The sequence below is a fragment of the Callospermophilus lateralis genome, chromosome 7, assembly GCF_048772815.1.
Source record: "Callospermophilus lateralis isolate mCalLat2 chromosome 7, mCalLat2.hap1, whole genome shotgun sequence".
NCBI lineage: Eukaryota > Metazoa > Chordata > Mammalia > Rodentia > Sciuridae > Callospermophilus > Callospermophilus lateralis.
In genome coordinates, this window is record NC_135311.1 from 88034431 (window position 1) to 88054928 (window position 20498).

Below are 20498 nucleotides of genomic sequence, written 5' to 3' on the forward strand. Positions count from 1 at the left end.
CACAGGTAAATGCCATGTTGGCTACTTAATCTAAGTGATTTATTTAGGCAGTTGTTAGGATCCACCCATTCTACCTCTCTGCTGTGGCTTTGGTTGCTCTTAGTTAATTTCTTATTCTCCATTATGGAGAGAACAGGGTAATGGGAGGCCTGGTTTTCTTTACATAGCACTGTGTCATAATGGAGGTGTGTATGTAGGCAAAGTTTGATAGTCGAAATTTTTATCAACTATTTTTACCAGCTATATTCTAAATAAATTCAGTGTTATTTTAAAAAATCAAATATTTAAAATCCAGAAACAAAAACACATTTTTTCATGACAGTGCTCTCTGTGTGTAGTATGGGGAGTGGTGGGGGAGAGAGAGAAAGAGAAAGAGAAAGCTTTCTCAGACTTAAAAATATAGTTCAAGGTTTTAAAACAACATTGCTTTAATGTAAACATACCAATTTTCAGTTCTAGAATAAATATATATTTTTTTCTTTTCTTTTCTAAACAAGCCGTTGATCTCAACCCTTTGATCTGTATTTTAAAGATCACTTTGAAATAAGAAGGTGTGACCCATAAAATGATGACTTTTGTGTAGTTCAGTTTATTATTAATTCATCACCTGAAATGACACAGAGTGGTATTAAAATGTAACAAGAATACGGGGGAAAATTAAATCAGTCCCCATCATTTGTTAATTACCCAGACAGAACGCTATAGTTAACATTATCATTATGCTAAGTCCTTCAAAATTATGAAATTCTCATTTACGGTCTATGTTTTATGTTGTCAAAAATTACCTTGGGTAGCTCTTCAATTTGATTGGCATCTAGATAAAGCTCCTCTAATGTCCGCTCAAAGTTAAAGACCTCCTTTGGCACCTGCTGAAGGCTGCAGTGGGAGTAATCTAAAACTGAGATGATTTCTTCTTCACCTCGGAAACATCGGCACGGCACCAGACGGCCGATGATTTTCCGTTTGGTGGTCATCTCCAGGCACTGCACTAGAAAGAAACAGAAAAAATAAACAAACTGCTTAATCAACTGCTTTTCAAGGGCTTTCTTAGAGCTTATTCAGAACTCTTTTTGGCACGTATTTTATAATTATATCATACTTTTCAGTTTATATAGGACATGCACATGCAATTTACTCCAAAAAAAAAAGTGGAGGAAAGAAACCTCTGGAATTGGAAAAGACACATCTCTTATTTCTGCAAAAACATTCAAGTTTCACCCAGTGTCTTCTCTTTTGATCCACAGATTTATTCCATCAGTGAACAGGTTTTTACTGAATAAACTAGACATCGGAAATACGTGATGAGTTGAACAGTTTGTTTTTGTGCAGCGTGTGATCAACTGGACTACAGATTAGACATGGAACTCCTTATTTACTACAGAATGTTAGTTTGTCTTTAGGAATCCTGTGATTTGGGTGGGAGAAAAGAGTCTGCAATTTGTGGTACACATTCATGTGACATCTTGGGCATGTCCTTTTCCTATTCCTCTAGGTTACCATGGCCAAATGCCATGAATTTGGCACAGACTTGTGTCATGGATCCTTCAATATTTACTCTATTGCTTTTCAGGTCATTTTCTTCTAGACTTTAAGCTCTTAAGGGCTGGGACTGTTTGGTTCATCTTTGTGTTTGTCACAGTGCCTGACATATAGCTGACCTTCACTAAGGACTGTAGAATAAACAAATGAATGTGCTGGTGAATAAATTAATGTATCTGGGACTCTCAGGATCACATCAGCTACCGATAATTTTCTTGAGACTCCTCAGTCTAACTCAAAGATGGTGATCTCTGTGATTATGTCCCCAGGAAGACTAGGTGCATAGCTCCTGAACGTGCATGCTGTCTCTCCATGGAGTAGGTGGTGCCTTTAAGGAGATCTTGTCTTACTTATTTTTCAATTCACAGTACACAGCACTTGGACAACTATAGAATCAGCATTGAATGAACATTAATTTGAAATTTGCGTTCAACTTGTAAATTTATTTTTAATTAGAATATAAATTTATTTTTAACTAGAAAATAAATCTAACGCTGAAATAGAAATTAGTGACATTTTATAAATATGAAATAAAAACTATATAGCATTTTGCTTTTGAAATTGCTTAGCTGAAGTCAAATTTTGAGGCAACCAGGTAGAATATCTTAAAAGCTATAGAAGATTCAGTTCAAAGTCATCCTTATTCCTCTTTAACTTCTGACATTAATGAAAAGATAATCTGGGGACAGGTTTATAGGTGAGCACTTATAGATGGCTGTTTACACATGGTGATTATAGAAAGTTTACTAAAACCATATAAAAGATTAATTTTTCATTAATTTTCCTGAAACTCCTACACTTCCCAGATTTTACACATTTAATGTTTTATATTTTTATTGTTAATTTTATATGTACTTTACATTTTTATTTTTTAAATTAGTTTGTAATAATTATATATAATACTGAAGTTCATTTTAACATAATCATATAAACACGGAATATAATTTGCTGTTTTACTCCCCAGTATTTCCTCTTTCCCTCCTTTTCTCCCTCTCCCCTTCCCTTTCCTCTACTCTACTGATCTTTCTTTTATTTATTTATATAAGTTTTTTAAAAATTAGTTCATTATGGATATACATGAAGGTGAAAGAAAACTTTGGTCAGATTGATTCTCTAACCCTCCTCCCTCTTTCTCAATCCCCTTTCTCTGCTCCACTGATTTCTTCTAAAGCATAAGAATCAATAAGTGGGGCAGCATCAAAGATAAAAGTTTCTACACAGCAAAGAAAACCATTAAGAGCATGAAGAGAGAGACTACAGACTGGAAGATCTTTGCCAACCACTACTCAGATAGGGGACTAGTATCCAGAATATATAAAAAAACATAGCACCAATTAATAAATGGACGAAACAACTAAGCAAACAGTTTTCAAAAGAAGACATACGAATGACCAAGTAAATATATTAAAAAATGTTCCACATCCCTAGCTAACAGGGAAATTCAAATCAAAACTATATTGAGCTTTCATCTCACACCAGTGAAAATTGCAAATATCAGGGATACAAATAATAAACATTTGCAAGGACATGGGAGAAAAAGGTCTACTCATACACTGTTGATGGCACTGTATAGTTGTACAACCACTCTGGAAAGCATTATGGAGATTCCTCAAAAAACTAGGATTGAAACCACCATTCTACCCAGATGTCCCACTTCTTGATATATATTCAAAAGATCTAAAATCAGCACATGATAGGGGTACAGCCACATTGATGGTTATAGCGGGGAAATTCACAATAGCCAAGTTATAGGACCAGCCCAAGTACCTGTGAACAGATGAAAGAATTATGAAAATGTGATATATATACACAATAGAGTTTTACTTATCCACAAAGAAGAATACAATTATAGTATTTGTTGATACATGGATGGAGCTTATAATTGTATAATACTTTGCAGTTTATATAGGACATGCTAAATGAAATAAGCCAGACCTAAGAAGTCAAGGGTCAAATGTTTTCTTTCATACAATGAAAGACCAAAATAAGGAAAAAGAAAAAAAGAAAAGCAGTGGGTATTGGGGGGAATCCCCGTGAAAATATACTTTCTATTTTTTTAAATTTGTTTTAATTATTTACACATGACAGTACAATGATCTTGACATATCAGACATTTGAATCAGATGGGGTATAATTGCTCATTTTTCTGAGTGTATAGGTTGCAGAATCATATTGGACATACAGTCACATTTATATACTGCAATATTAATGTATACTTTCTATTTTTAAGAGTCTAAATCACAAGATTTTGTAATTATTATTTTACCTGGCCTTATTTAATGCCTTCATGTCCCTACTTGGAGTCTAGCACATATAAGTCATCCTAATGGTGCCTTAATAATTATGTGACATCTGTTAGATACCTCGTAGATGTATTTTGGGGTTTTTATATTGTAAAGGTAAGTGATGATAGCTTAGATTATTTTAGTTATGAGAATGAGGAGAAGTGATTTTTGGGAAGGTAATTAAGAAGTCAAATCCACAGATTTGTGGTGGAATAGAAGGGTGGTAGAGGTGGGGAGAAGTGGAGCAGAGGAATCTATTTTAGAAGATTCCCAGGTTTTTAATTTTTTAAATTTGAGTGAGTGCTAGCCATTCTCCCTGTCCCCAGCAGTGATGTCATAGAACAGACCCAGGGGGCACACATTGTCTATCTATGTGACTTAAAGCTGACTGACAAATCAATTATTCATGCTTTTTTTTTGTTCAAAGCCTTGTTCCATCTTTTGTGCTGGACCATTGGCTATTTTTTTCTTTAGTGTATTTTAATTATACAGAATAACAGGTTTCATTTTGGCATATTTGTACATGCAAATAACAAACTTTTCTTGAGATCTATTTGTTGCTGTCACTGCACATTTTTTAAAACATAAACCAAGTGGAATAAAGAGTACCCAGACCCGCCCCTGAACCATTGGGTCAATGTCCAAGTCCATCAACCTTTTTGAAACTTAATTCACTTAGCCTACTTTCACTTTAGTCCCAGAATATAAGCTCTTATAGTCATCTTCTCTCCCCAAAATGTGCTGAACTATTCCCTCTATACCAACTCCTCTGTGTCTTTCCTTTGAACTCAGAGTTTCCTTTACATCATCATCAACATCTTCACTGAGCCTCAACCCTCTCAAGGAATACTTCCCCTCCCTCTCCTCGTTGACTCAACTATAACTGGGTTTTTCCTAGGGTCAACATTCAATCTTACAGCCTTTAAAAGTAGAGGATGATTTTATCACACCACATATTAATCCACTACTGAGTTAGAAGGATGGATTACTCTGCACCCTGCCCTCTAAAAACTATTGGTCTTCTCTCATCCTGTAAAACCCGTTCCTTTGACAGCTTCTTTATAGTAACATCTGTCTACTCTTTCATATACCATTTATTTCAATTTCTTGAACACTCCTTTTCATTCATTGATGACTTTGTCATCTCATGCACAAAACATGTCTCCTTTAAAATTCCATTCATTCCCAATTCATGTTCTCTACCCACACAAAATAACTTTCAATGTTTTGGAGCTCCCACCCCCTATAAATTTCTAAATAACTTGACTGTAAGTGCTAATTCTTGATTTTTAAATTACAGGTTTCTCATATCACAAGGTAGGGAGATTCTACCTTTCTTCAAGTAAATTCTGACATACTTCTATCCAAGCAAAATACATTATAATAATTATGTTTTAAATTAATAGTACCTACTTGGTTATATACCAGTGTAATAGACCACATTATATTTCTGGGTATCTTTTTCATTCCTTAGAGTTTAAAAAGTGCTTTATTGTTTTCTTGCTTGGTTCTTCTATGTACATTTTTCTAATTCAGTTTCCTGACTCTCTCCCCGTGATACAGCCAAACACATGTAATAACCACCCCCAAATCCTACCAATCCTTTGGGAACCCCAAGTCTCCCTACTCCTGTCTGGAGTGGTTGCTTTTCCAGACTTTATATACAGCTGTCACCCAAACGTTCTCTTGATTATCATTCCTTGAATCTTGCACTTATTCCCTGTGTTATGCCTTCTATTTTCTGGATTCGTATCTTTTTCTTCTCAGATTTATTCCTTCAGTTTGGCAGAATACAACATCCATTTACTTGCTGAGAAAGGATTTATAGTAGGCACATTTTTGAGGCCTTGCTCCATTGAAAATAGCTTTATTTTATCAGAGAATGATTGAAAGTTTAGCTGGATATAAACTTTTAGGTCGGAAATACTTCTTCACTAATTTGAAGGCAATTTTTATTATGTTTTCTAGCTTCTAAGAAAACTCAGTTCCATTTGATTCAAAATCCTGTTTCACACCCAATTTCCCTTCTACCAAGAATTTTTGGAATTTTATTCCATCCTCAGTGTTGAGAATTTCTGACAATGAGGTTTGGCATGGTTTTCTTGTTTTTGTTTTTTAAATCTATTGTCCTCATTACTTAAAAGGCTCTTTCACACACCAAAAGCACTTACTGCAATTGTGTTATTATTTAATTAATAATTATTTAATTCATATTTATTCTGTTATTATTTAATTCATAATTTCTTACTGTTTATTAAAAATTCTCTTCTATAATTGCTAGTAGTTAAATGAGAGAACTATTAGACTCTGCCTAAAATTTGTTTTTCTCATAATTTCCATGTCTTTGTCTTTTTATTGTACTTTCTGGGAAATTCTCTCAATTGTATCTTCTAAATTCATATATACTGATTTACGTTTTATCCAAAAGCATATTTTACTTGGCAAGAGTCATATGTTGTTTCTTTTTTCTTTTTTTATTATTCTTTTAGTTATATATGACAGAGGAATGCATTACAATTCTTATTATACATGTAGAGCACAATTTTTCATATCTCTGGTTGTATACAAAGTATATTCACATCAGTTTGTGTCTTCATACAAGTACTTTGAATAATAATGTCCATCACATTCCACCATCATTTCTAACCCCATGCCCCCTCCTTTCTTGAATGTTCCTTGTTTTCGTAGTTGTCTATTTGTGTTTTAGGGGCCACATCTTCTTCATTTCTTCCAGAAGACACTAACTATGGACTCTTTTCTTCTTTTTTTCCTTTCCCTTCTTCTCTCTGAATTGCTCTGAGTTCCAGTTTCTGGTTGTTTCTTTGGGTCTCATCTCTCATCACAGAGGTCTTCCACAAGTATCTGACGATTCCCCCTGCTCTCCTCCAGTATTAAACTGTGATGCTCTATAAAGTTAATTGGAAGCTTTATATGCATGACAAGTTACACTACAAGATAAGGCTGCAAGCCAAAGAATATTTTGGAGAAGAATAGTTTGATTTTCTGTCTGGAGCCATGTTACTTTATATAGAGATTTTTAGTGAATTTCCAATTTTCAACACAAAGTCTCTTCAGTTTCTTGCCTGCTATCTGGTGTCTCCAGTATTCTAAGGAGGTGGGTGAGGCAAATCAATCCCTATCCCTTTGTGGATACTTCATAATGTGGTTAATCATGTACTTTGATGTACATAAAATACATCTTTCCCCATCTTTCAAAAATAGATTGAAGTCTCTCTTCTGCTGGTGCTTTCTATTTCTATCTTTGAGAGTGTATATACGTGCATTTTAAATTCCTTTCAGTTTAGTGGGGCCTTGATTGTAAGAACAGATAAATCAGGAAAGTAGGAGAGCAACCTCCACGTTTAAAGGCAAGTTTCCTTTTAATCTCTCTCATTTTTTTTACCCCCATCTTGGTTGACCTATTAGTAAGCGTTCTGTTCTGGGCAGAGACCTACAACTTTCTTTTGGAAACTCCTCTATCCCTTGGTCTCCTGCAACATCATACCCTTCCAGAGTCAATATTCCCACTTTGGATCCTCCGTTCCAATCTTTAGGAGGTATCACTTTCTCAAGTCAGAGATTTATAGTGTTGGCTTCCCTTCTGCTCATTGCCCTTCTAATTGTACCTTCTTTACTTTTACAATCGTGTTCACCTTTCCCAACTCTCCCTTCATTTAATATAACATAAGTCAAGTGGTAAGTGGACGGCTATAAAATTTGGTCTCTAACTCAAGATTTATTTCTCTCATCATTTCAGCTTTATGTTTTAAGAACATTGCAAACATAGCATGCTCAAATTTGAAGTGATGCTCCTACGGGGTGGCTAGCACACCATTAGTGTCAAGAGCTTGGATTCTGCAGCAAACTCCTTGGCCGAGGGAACCTGGGCACATCATTTTACTTGTATCAGCTTCTTCATTGGCAAAATAATAGATTAGATACAAAGAATTCAGAATTATAGCTTAAGGTTCAAGCATTGACTAAGTGTTAGCAATTACTATTCTACCCAAACTTCCTCCTGCTGTGCTTCCAACCTCAGCAAATGGCTGTATATTCACCTAGTTTCTCAAGACAGAAAACGGGGCATTATATTTGACTTTTCCAGTTTCCTCACTTCTGGCATTTAACAATCACAAAGTCCTGATTATTAACCAACTTGAACATTTCATGAATCAAGTCTGTTTTTCCTCATCTCAAATGCCCGTGAACCTAGTTCAAACTGAACATATTTTGTGAATATATCTGTGACTACCTTTCTATTGTCCTCTTTCTATAGTGCAGAGATCTTTCAAAACACAAATATAATTGTGTAACCCTCTTGCTCCAAACACTTCAATAACTCCTCTCTGATCTCAAGGAAAAGTCCAAATTACTTATTATGGCCTACCAAGGGTGTGATGGCCCTATTGTCTGACTCCTGCCTTCCACACTCTTACCTAGCCCCTTGCCCTGCCCCTGACCAGGTACCACTCTTCTCCCTTTTTATTTGTTTGTTTGAATTTTTAAATTTTTGGCTCTTTTTAGTTATACAGGACAGTAGAGTCCATTTTGAAAAATTATAAATGCATGGAATATATCTTATTCGAATTAGGGCCCCAGTCTTGTGGATGTACAGGATGGTGGGTTTCACTGTTGTGTATTCATATACGCACACAGGAAAGTTATGTCAGATTCTTTCCACTGTCTTTCTTATCCACCCTTCCTTCCCTTCATTCCCTTTGTATCTAATCCTCTGAACTTCTATTTTCATATTCTTTGCATCTCTGTCTTCTTTTGCATTCCTAAATTATATAATCTTTCTTCTAACAGGCCCTTCAGAATTATGTCTACCTCTGCAGAGGACATAAGGGTACATTTCCATTTGCTTTTTATTTTAATTTATATTAAATAGGAAGAACAGCTTCTCCCTACCTTCTACCCAAGGTAGGTTATAATTCTTGTCAATATGTTATACAACTATATATGCGGTTCACTTGATTTTAATTGTTTACTTAAAACCAATATTGTTCCCTAGATGAAGAACTCTATGAAGATGGGGAGCATATTTCATATATAGCTTATTCAACATGTTCATTTTTGGTGACTTGTTGAGTATTTCAAGACCCTTGAAAATATTAGTTATACAAGTAAATGGATATGAGAACTCAAGAACATTCTAATTACTTTTATTCATACAGTCCTTGCAAAATTCCAAAAAAATTTATAATCTATTATCTTAGTTTTTATTTCATGAGAAATAATCAGTTCATATATTAATTTTCACATTTTAGTGATAACCAAGAATTAGTGACTTTGTGATGTGCATAAGGCTCTACAGAATAATTAGTAGAATCAGGCTTGAATCTCGCATCTTCTTACCCCCCAAATCACTGTTTTTTTTCACTAGCAGACTCTACATTATCCTGAGATCAGTGTGCATAGCTCAGCATTTGAGCACTTAAAAAGATGTGAATTTATCAGCAGTTCTATCTCACCCAGAAGTGCACTCACAAACACACATTTGACAGGTGACTTATACAAAGAATAAAGGTGCAAAGCAGAATAAGGAGGTAGCAGGAAGGGAAATAAATTGTTCTTTTATTCAGCAATCAATTTTAAAGAATTTTTTGGGGTATACAGAGGTAACAATACAGTGAGGTAGAATGGAGAAAATGATTTAGGAACTGACTCTAGTACAATGCAGAGGAAAGCACAGATATGTTTATATATGACACACAGGAACACAGGTTTGTTTTCTCCATTGCCCGGTGTACATCATAGACAGTTTCATACAGTGTTCAGACTTTGTCTCAGGAGCAATCTGATTTCCAGTGTTACTGTGTGTCTGCACACAACTAAAAGAAGATTCTTAGATTCTCAGTGTTTAAAGAGATTGAAAACAGTGAGCTGGGTGCAGTTGCACAGGCCTCTGATCCCAGTGACTTTGGAGGCTGAGGCAGGAGGATGGCAAGTTCAAGGGAAGTCTCAGCAATTTAGTAAGGCCCTTACCAATTTAGTGAAATAGTGTCTCAAAATAAATGAATAAATAGATAGATAAATAGATAAATAAAAGGGCTAGGGTGGGCTGGGACTGGGGCTCAGTGGTAGAGCGCTTGCCTGACATGTGTGAGGCACTGGGTTCGATCCTCAGCACCACATAAAAATAAATAAATAAATAAAATAAAGGTATTGTGCCCATCTACAACGAAAAATAGTTTTTAAAAAAGGTTAGGATTAAGACTCAGTGGTTATGCACTCCTGGGTTCAATCCCTGAATATAAATAAATAAATAAACAAACAAATAAATAAATAAGAAAAAATGAGGAAAATTGGTATTCATTTCTTTTTGTTGAGGCCATTCTAGTATATTCCCTGAAATCAAAGGTAACAGCATCTTTTTCTGAATTCTCATGACACTGTATGGATTCCTTTTATCTTGAATCATATTGTTTTTCAATCCCAATTGAATTCCTAAAGGGGATTTTCTTTATTCACAACCGCAGTCTATAATAAACAGTTCCCTTTCAATACTCCTTCATGGAGTCAAATGCATTTGAATAGCAGGGCTTGCCAGGGGGGCCTAATCTAAGTGAAGTAGCAGGAAGACTCCTCTTGCTATATTCTTCAAATCCTTCCCTGTTGATAATTTAAACCAAAGAGAATTTCAGTCACTTGAGAATTTGAGTCGGGAGCTGACTCAAAACAATAAAAATGTATGTATCAAAACAGCTGACTTTCAATACATTTTCATTCTCTAAAATTTGAGACCCAACTCGGTCTGTTATCTTTGCCTAATATTCCATACCTGGAAAGATAGAGGGGCAAGGGAAAGTTCAGTCTTTCCAAGATTCCTTGTGACAAATATTTTAGCTGTCCTCATTAGCTGGTGCAGCCTTGCAGTTTTCAAAAGACAAATGTTTCTAATTTATTCATTGAGAAACCTTTTGCCTCACTAAGTGTGCCACAGGGATATGGAAATCTGCCAAGCTCTCTCTACATGTCCTACTTTAAGACACCTCATTAAAAACATTACCTAACTTCAAGTATATCTCTGAAAGCCCCTTATCAAGACAACCCACATGATAGGTTCTGGACCTCAAGTGGAACATTGGTGCTTGTTTTTTGAGTTTTGTTTTGTTTATCTGACTATTGAAATGATGCCATCTCAAAACTAGTCAGATTTCATGGGTTTGTTTTCATCTTATCATCATTATACCTGAGAGCCTATTCTTGCTGGATGTGATCTGATTTGCCTATCAATAAAAGCAAACCAGCTTGTCTTCCTCAGAATCCAGGGACTGTTATGGGGCAAATCTCCTTGTGGTCTGTAATGCTGATATTATCATATCAGCAATCAAAACAAGAAATCAAGAAGGAAAGCTGAGTGCTTGGTATCCAGAGGGAGCCTACTGAATATTTATTTTTAAGTGCTGCTTTAAAGGAGTTTCTTGATGTTGAGAACATCAATCCTGGACTCTCTTACATAGTCTTCTCAGGAATTTTCATCTATTTGCTTTCAAAGAGTGTTTTTCCATAAGTACTTTCTAATATAAACCATTATTTTTAAAAATATTTATTTTTTAGTGGTAGTTGGACACAATACCTTTCTTTCTTTCTTTCTCCCTTTCTCTCCCCTCCCCCTTCTTTCCTTCCTCCCTCCCTCCCTCCCTTCCTTCCTTCCTTCCTTCCTTCCTTCCTTCCTTCCGAACCCAGGGTCTCACACACACTAGGTGAGCTCTCTACCACTGAGCCACAACTCCAACCCCTAAACTGTTATTTCTGATTTCATTTTTATGTTGCCAAATTTAAATATTTCCAACTTATCTAAAGCAGGAGCTGGAAATATTTACTTAGTTTCTACTCTGTACCAGGCACAATCTTTCCTTCTTATTTTTGTTAATTGTGCTTTAATTCTCTTATTTCTGTATCTAAGAGTTATCTATTCATCAATTACTTATTAAATGTTTACTATGTGCTAGATTCTGGCATATATGCTGGAAACACCAAAGAGAAAAAGAGCTTACCAATGAGCAAAAGAGTGCCTCACTTTTGTGAATTTATAGCAGGGTAAGGAAAATAAATACTGAATATAATGTTATGTAAATTATGATGATTTTTTATAAAATATTAGTATTTTACCATTTTATATATTGACACATACATTTACAATACTTAAATAAAGTAAAAATCAAATATATTTAAAGATTAATATGTTTGGTTTTATATATTAATTAACATATTGATTAACCATACAGGTCGATTCTTCAGGTCTAAAAGCTTTCTATTGCTTCTATTGTTTATAAATTACACAGTCTATGGCATTTTGTTATAGTTGTACAAATGGGCAAAGGCAGAGGTCTTTTTGTTAAAAAAAATACTATGCTTATCTTTTAGCATGTCCTAAACACATTTTTAAAAATTAAGAATATTTGGGCTGGGGGGATGTAGCTCAGTGCTAAAGCATATGCCTGGCATACATGAGGCCCTGGGTTCCATCCCCAGCATCACTACCACCAACCAAAAGAAAAAAAAAATTAATTAAAAAAATTTGAAGTTTATCACTGAATTTAGGAAGTGGTATTCCAAACCACACATTTTAGGGGAGCCTAAAGATTCTTTAACATTCAAGTTCCCTTCAACTTAACTTTTCAGTTTTTTTACCCAGTACTTCCACAGATGTACTTTTCCAATTCTATGCTCTAGTTTCCAGCACTCCCAAAACTGAATAACCTTTAGCCATTTTGCTCATCTCTACCAGTCCTACTGGGGTATAGTAAAAACCATTATGTCTTTTTAAACCATGCTGCATGATTTTATTTGCTGGGTACTATAATTTGCTGATATGTTCTAAAACAACACAGTAGCTGATGTTACAGAAATCTGTAAATAAGAACTTCCTACATGATAAACACAATATTCTGGTTTATTCTTTAATTTATTTGGTCATTGCCTTCTACTCTTAGAATGGGCTTTCAAACAAAATCCACAGGTTGAGTTTGTAGCATTTATTGTAATTTAAATTCTTTTAAAGAAAATCTTCTCTAATTGTTCCAGACTATAAATAAATAATATTGCTTTCCTTGTTCTTTTCTGCTTCACTATTGTTATTGTCATCTTAAGAGTAACTATTCTAAAGAACTTTAACCTAATCGATCTGAAAACAATCCCTTGAGAGGAGATTTGTATAAAGTTATGATATACAAAAGTTCACTAAAAATCTCTTATTGCACCATATAGGTAAATAATACTATAGGTCATATGTTCCATATCCCAAATGATTGGAACAAAAAGTGTTTTGAATTCGGGATTTTTTTTTGTGGGGGAGGTATTTCCATATGTATCATGAGATATCTTGGGGATGGGACCAAAGTCTAAATATGAAATTCTTTTATTTTATATACACCTTATACACAAAGCCTGTAGCTAATTTCATACCTTATTTTTAGTGCACAGTTACAATCTTTGCTTTTTACTGCAACCCATCATGTGAGGTCAGGTGTGGAATTCTCCACTTGTCACATCATAACTGTATTCAAAATGTTTTGAATTTCAGAGCATTTCAGATTTCAGATTTTTTGAATTAGGGATGCTTATCCTGAATTTGAGTACTTTTGTCATCTCTCCACAAAGTCATGGAATTACTATCTTGGAGTTATTTGTCTACTTATTTGTTTAAATATGCAAATAGGACTATAAGGACAGTACAAAGCAAATTTCAATATGAGATTAAAACTAGCCAATGTTCAAAGAAAATTTCTAATTCAATAATAAACTGTTCGTTTACGATTCTTGGAAGATTTGGCTTCCAACCAAGTTGTAAACCTCAGCCAAAAGCAATATGAAGAAACAAATTTCTAAGCATTAAGGATAGATTCAAAGATCTCATTTCCTAAGGTGATAATCCAAAGTAATATTTCTGGAATAATATTTGAACACTTACTTTTCTAGAGACACAGAATAAAAGAATGAAGCAGAATGGTCAGGTAGAGGCTGTGTAATTGATAAAATGTTTGAAAGAAACCTCAGTCTAATCACTTGTTTGATCCTTGAATAAATTTCTCAGAGGATGCTCTTATGCCTTAATATCTCTTGAGTAATTTTTATACTGTAGTACAAATGTTGACTTATGTTCTTAATATGAGTGCATTATCAAGAAGAGACCAATAATTCAGTAGGATCTATTGAGAAGTAAGAAATGTGTACAGTTATATTTAAATACATTTTAATTAAATACTTTAATGAAAATTTGGGTATACGGAAGGTTAATAATAATTTTTATGAAAGATATGAGAAGGAGCTTTATTAGGCATGAGTAAGAGAGCATTTTCCACATGATGAGCCATCTCATCTCAGCAATTCCTTGTCTTTAGTTCTGTGACACAATGTCGATATGGTGCCCTTCACTAGACAAGATGAATTTTTTCAATCTGATGTAAACAACTTTAAAAAAGCATTTTAAATACCATCTCATATTGCTATATACTCATTCTTCAATCATAACTACAGGAAACTTGTGATATTGTCTGTGTTTATTAATATTTTAATTAATGCTGATGACAGTTGCACTTGTGCCTTCAGGATAGAGCAAATGTGCCAATTTGAGATTCAACAAAATAAACAGGGTTTGTAGTGATAATCTTTTAATCAACTAAGTTGCTTTGGGTATAAATCCAGGCCGTTAATTTATAATTGGAAAGATTTTAAGAGTCATGAAACATACAAGTCTGCTTGAAGTCACCCTCAGGCTGAAAGAAGAGCTAAAGTAAGAATTAATTTAAGAAGATTTCTGCAAAAGAAGTTAAGGCATGTGAGAATACACGTACAGATTTAACAATTGTTAAAGGCTAGGTTCACAAAAGCTTAAATGCCAGAATCCCAGGTGCATTTTAAAACTAAATTATTTTGTTAGGATTCAGAGTTTCTTTTTTAGTTGTTAACGCTATGATATGGGATCAAAAATATAAATTCAAACAGTAATTTACAATATTACGAATATTAAAATACATATCCCAGTTCATTTTGTAAGTAACAAATGCCACTATTGGAGTTTGTTCATTTTTTACTGAAATGAACTGAATTAAATTATTTGGAAGACAATAAAAACAACACCATTTAAGATAATTAGGAGAATAAAATTAGGGACACAAGTTTTTCAAAAAGCATTGGGAAAGACTCAAAAAAAAAAAAAAAAAGGTAGGTGAGCTCTTAGAATGAAAAGAGCATGCTCAAGTAACAGGATCCTGCTGGTAGAAGAAAACGTATTTCACGAAAATCACCCTGTCATCAGAGGAAGCATTTCTAAAATTCAATTCTGAATCTGTATAAAATTCTTTGCTAGCCTTGTGCTGCCTTCTCTATCCATCCAGCACTTCTGAGAAGGAATACAGGCCTTTGCTGAGCCTTCAGTCTCTCCTGGACCACGCACACTCAAGCACTCCACTTTTCTTGCCTTTGCATTTTTATATTTCCTGTTTCTTCTCCTGAACTCTCCTGACTGCTCATTTCTCCTGGATTTCTCTTCCTTATCAAGGATTAGCCTTATACAAAAATGTCCTCCTGCCTATCCATGTCATGGATGGGAGAGTGCTTCCAAAATTAGTGTGTTGAAGTTCTAACCTCTGTTACAGGGTTATTGTAGATGTAATTAGTTAAGATGGAGATCATGCTGACATAGGGTAAGATGCTACTCCAATAACATTAGTATCCTTATAAAAAGAAGGCCAGGTGAAAAACAACAAACAAACAAACAGATGCATACCCAGAGAGGATGGTGTGGGGAGACACAGGGAGAAGGCAGCTGTCTACAAGCTACCTAGGTCTGAAGCAGATCCTGCCCTCACAGCCCTCAAAAGAACCAAGAGATAACACTTAGATTTTAGACCCCAGACCTCCAGAACTGAGATAAAGAATTTCTGTTGCTTAAGGCACCCAGATTGTGATATTTTATTAAGGCAGCCCTAGAAAACCAACAGAACCCTCTTCTTCAGCTTCCAACGGAAGATGAAGAGGCTTGTCTCTGACATCATAGAACCTAGAGCCCAGCTCTGGCACTAGCTTATTGTAGATATTTCCTTGTCAATTTCTTAAGGTAACATGAGCTCCTCGTTAGACTATGGACACTGTCATTTATTTGTGCTCCTAACAAGACAGATTTCTTGGCAGCCATATGAGATGTTCTCAGTGACATTTCTATGTGTACTGATTAATGAATAAATAAATACATGAACAATAGAAATGTTGTTTGGTCTTAAATTCACCAAGCTATTGAAGATGGTTTAGAAACATTTCAAATGTAAATAAAACATGCCCAGCAAGAATGTAAACCAGATACTTTGAATAACATGTACGACAAAGAAGAAAACTGATAGACTGTCCACTCATTCTTGGAAATACACATTCAGGAAAAGAAATAAATCCCAGTGTCCTTAAGCAGCCACGAAGTGACTATAATAAACTACTTGAATTTTAAAAAATTTAATTAAAATGTTAAATAAAAATTTCACAATTGTCTTGAAATTTGATATAATAAACCTGATCATATGAAAAAGAATGGGAATATCTGGTTTAGAAGAAGGAAAAAAAGAGTTAGTATGGACATCCTAAACTGACAGTAGAAATAAACAGAATGAAGAATTTTTGAGAAAGGATAAAAATAGAAATTATATTACCTTACAAACTGCACTATTAACCACCATATCATGTGAACTGTATCTGGTAAGCTTTACAAATGAACATTATCACTCTCACAGAGACAAGAAATAGAAGTAATGAGAAAAGAACTATTAAGACATTTTGGACACATAATTCTGCTTAATCATAATTTTTCTATTTAAAAATCCATTTGCTATTTTGTTCAGAATAGAGAAGTAATATATACTTACTATTAAGAATTTGGAAAATACAGAAAAGTATAAATAAGAAATAAAATTCACTACACTCCTAAACATCCATAAATAAAGCACTTCATAGAATATTTCCTATCTTTCACTTGAGTTGCAGTCTAAACACCACACACACACACACACACACACACACACACACATACACACACACCACATGTATTATTGAGATGAAATACATTGTTCTGTGTCATGCTTTTTCATTTAGCATTATCCTATGAACATTCTCTCATATCATTAAACATTCCTTGAAACATATTTCTGCTTTGACATGTCTTTGACCAATCATTCCTATCCTGGGAGTTTATCTAATTTATAATTTCCTCCAAACTTTAATTCCTTGATAAACAATCTCAAATACAAAATCTTTGTGCATCTATGAAGTAAAAAGGATTTGAACATTTTACTCTGGATAAATATTACAGAATTACCCAATTATTTTTACCAACTGATAGTCCCCAAGGTGTTATATATGAAAACCCATTTCTCCATAACATTGTCAGCAGGTATTATCATTTTTAATCTTTGTCAGTTTGATGAAGCAAAGTGCAATTAAACTGTTTTAAATCTTTATTAGTTCCTTCTTCAATTTATACTTATAAAATCAGATTATTGGATAGTTTAAGCTCAGTGGATTACAAATAAGAAGCACTTTAATTTTTACCAGTCACTACCATGAAACATATTTCTGGGAATTCCCTTATCCCTTCCTAGATGAGCTCTGCCAGTCTCATAGTGTTTCATTTCTCAGTTATAACACTCTCATGTTGGTAATTAGGCTTATTTCTGGGTATTATTTCAGTATAGTATATGAAAAATGAGACAATGTTTTTGCAAGTTCACTATTGGCCATGGTTTTATAGTTAATGGATTTATTACAAGAGAACCATGAAATAATTAAGTAACTGTTACATCTTTATATGAGGAGGATGTACATTTGTTATGTAATTTCTCATTTGGTTGTATGTTTTCAGGAAAGTGTATTTATAAAAGCATGAATAAATGGGGAGAAAAAGATCTGTAAGATTTTGTTCTCCATTGTCTCTAATGTACTCTTTTCAAGTGAAAATGACTTTTGGTAGCATTTTCCTCGAGTGACCTTGAAATTTTGCACTAAGCCTTATCTCAAGAATATTTATGTTTCTTATTGACACAGGATGTCACAGACAAATCATTCTTTTAGCAATATAAATTCAACGTTTTACTTTCTAGCATGAACCTGGTTAAAACTCAAACCACCTCTAGCAATTACGGTGAGATTAACATATGAATGCTGTCAGAACAAATCTTCTTTCTATTTCTCATTTTCTAGATATATGGAAAACAAATGAGGTACAAAAATGAACATCAGTGGAGACAAAATGCACCTGGTTTCTCATTAGGGGCAACAACTATCTTCCTAGACTGGCTCTGAACCGAGAGCCAATTCTAATCTGAAGGAGAAAAGCAAAATAATTTTATCATTCTCCTGAACCATCTGCTTAGTGTTTAAGAATAGTAGAAATCATTACATCAGTTTATATGCATTATACATTCATGTGTTTGTGTGCAAGCGTGTATGTAATGGTGTGTTCAAATTAAGAGCATGTAATATGGAAGCAGGCAGGGGAAAGGAAGGATATTTTGAGATAAGTAAATACACTATTTAATTTAATCTCTATACCTTCTTACATTAAGCATTCCAGGTTTTTAAGGTGGCTCCTCCTCCTTTTAACACTGCTGAAATGTTGCCTCTTGCATGGTTTCTTAAATAACTTTCTAATTGTTTTCCCATAGCCTACCCCATAAATGCTGTCAACTTCTTCCCACTAGCATACGGCCACAATGTCTTCATATCCTTCCACACTTTTGCAAATGTCCTTCTCTGCCAGGAATGATCCTCACTTGTTTCTGAAATTGGAGACATCTTAATCATCCATCTTCAAGACAGCTCACGTGTCACTCCCTCTGCAAATCTTTTCCAACTTCCTCAGGATGTAAGTTACTCTCTTCTTTCGCTCTCAGAGCACTTTCTAGCATTCATGGTGGTAAATTGTCAAAGTTCTGAGGATTAATTGGAGCCAATCTGTTCATGCCTTACCAAAACAGAAAGTTCCAGAATTCCTTACTTTGACAGTACCCTTCTCCAGCAAGTCAATGATTCTATTATTTTTGAAATGTTTCATCAGAAAGAAAAGTCCAAATATTTCATGCACTACTAGACATTACATATGGGTGACATCTAAATGATGAATCATCTTTTCCAGAAAATGTCTTCCATGGTAACATTTATGTTCTAAACAACATCTTGGCAAGTTATAAAAAGTATGACCAGTCACTAACTTTCTTTAGCAATAAAATGCCTTCTTATTCTTAGTAAATCTATGGCTCTCAAATGCTTTCCTGTTTCAAAAAAATGAACAGAAACATTTAAAACATTCTTTGTCATTTGTACAGTATAATTAAGAAAATACTTGACAGAGTATTTATTTAGTCAGGAAATCTTAAAAGAATGAAAATCTATGTTATATCTCTGTGAAATAACAGTCATTCTGTTTTTCTTACTTTAATCTGACAATGATTGACCATGCTAGTACAGAATTTGGTAAACATTATTAAGTAAATTAGTTTAATTTCCCCCAATTATTCAAAATTGGTTGCTGAGATATCTCACAATATTAATACATATGCACACACATATATAAATATCTTCTTATGACCATGAAGACATTTAACAAATGTCTGAAGACATTTAATAAACTCAAAATAAATTATATAAGATTATATAAAATTATTTTGGTTCATACAAAAAATTCTGCCTCTAAAATTAAAACTAAACTGGTTTGGAAATCTTCACTGAAAATATTCTATTTTAGCTATATATAACTTTATAAAGCAATATGGTTATAAGCACACTATATTAAGATATTAGCAAACCTTCATTCTAATCCTAATTTTGATGCAAATCAATGCCTTAATCATTTGATGGTTAATTTTTTTATAGATAATTTTTGTTTTACTGTAATTATTCAGATCTTTACCAAAAGTAATACTTAGGATTCAAATTGTTTCATATACATAGCTCTGCTTTATTCAATTTAGAATTTGTAAGGATTTTAGGCAGTTTTCTGAGTTTTATGTTGTATAATTTGCATAAACATATATAGCTTTTAAATTTCTTGCTCTTTGAAAATTATGTTCAAAACTCCATTGGCTTTTTTATTATTAGTACCGCTTTCTGAATAATTTATATTGGCTTAAACTAGATGAAAGTTCATCATGAAATTTCCTGAGGAGTCTAAGTGGGGGGGAAGGATATGATCAGATTTGCATTTGTACCTTCCTGCTTTGTGGAGAACAGTTTGAAGAAGTTTGGGAAATTAATCAGGATGCTCCTAAAGAAGTTTGAACATAAAGGAGGCAGAGAAAGGTGATCTTAATAAAAACTCAAATAAACAAATGTCTAAATTAGGGTTACAGTGTGTGAGACGTGGGTAGGGTTGATAAATCTCTGTTAGCTTGCCTCCATACTGACCCTTTGCAGGTACAGGAGATTAAGAGTAGGAACTGGTGATTTCTTCCATCTCCTCCTCATTCATGTTGGGGCTCTGCATATCCATGGCCATTCATTGTCAAATGTCTGCTTCTCACCACTGGTTCTCATCTACACTGCATTTGGTGGTCCCTACCTTCATGGCCGTCTCTAGCCTCTCCGTGTTCATGATTCTTTTCTTATTTTCTTTTGATTCTTTTATATGTTTCCTGCCCTTAGTCCTTCAGGCTTTGGGTTACACATTAACTCCTCTGTGAGGCTTTC

At 34.1% G+C, this 20498-nt stretch overlaps 1 protein-coding gene across 2 annotated transcripts in view; it reads right to left on the bottom strand.

Annotated features, from left to right (window-relative positions):
* The window catches only part of Lrrc7 (leucine rich repeat containing 7), a 403609-nt gene that overhangs the window by 309764 nt on the left and 73347 nt on the right, over window positions 1-20498 (bottom strand). For both annotated transcript variants that reach the window (XM_076862304.2, XM_076862303.2), the window contains exon 2: window positions 786-988. In XM_076862304.2, coding sequence (XP_076718419.2) covers window positions 786-988 — 203 coding nt within the window. The remainder of the gene's footprint in view (window positions 1-785; window positions 989-20498) is intronic.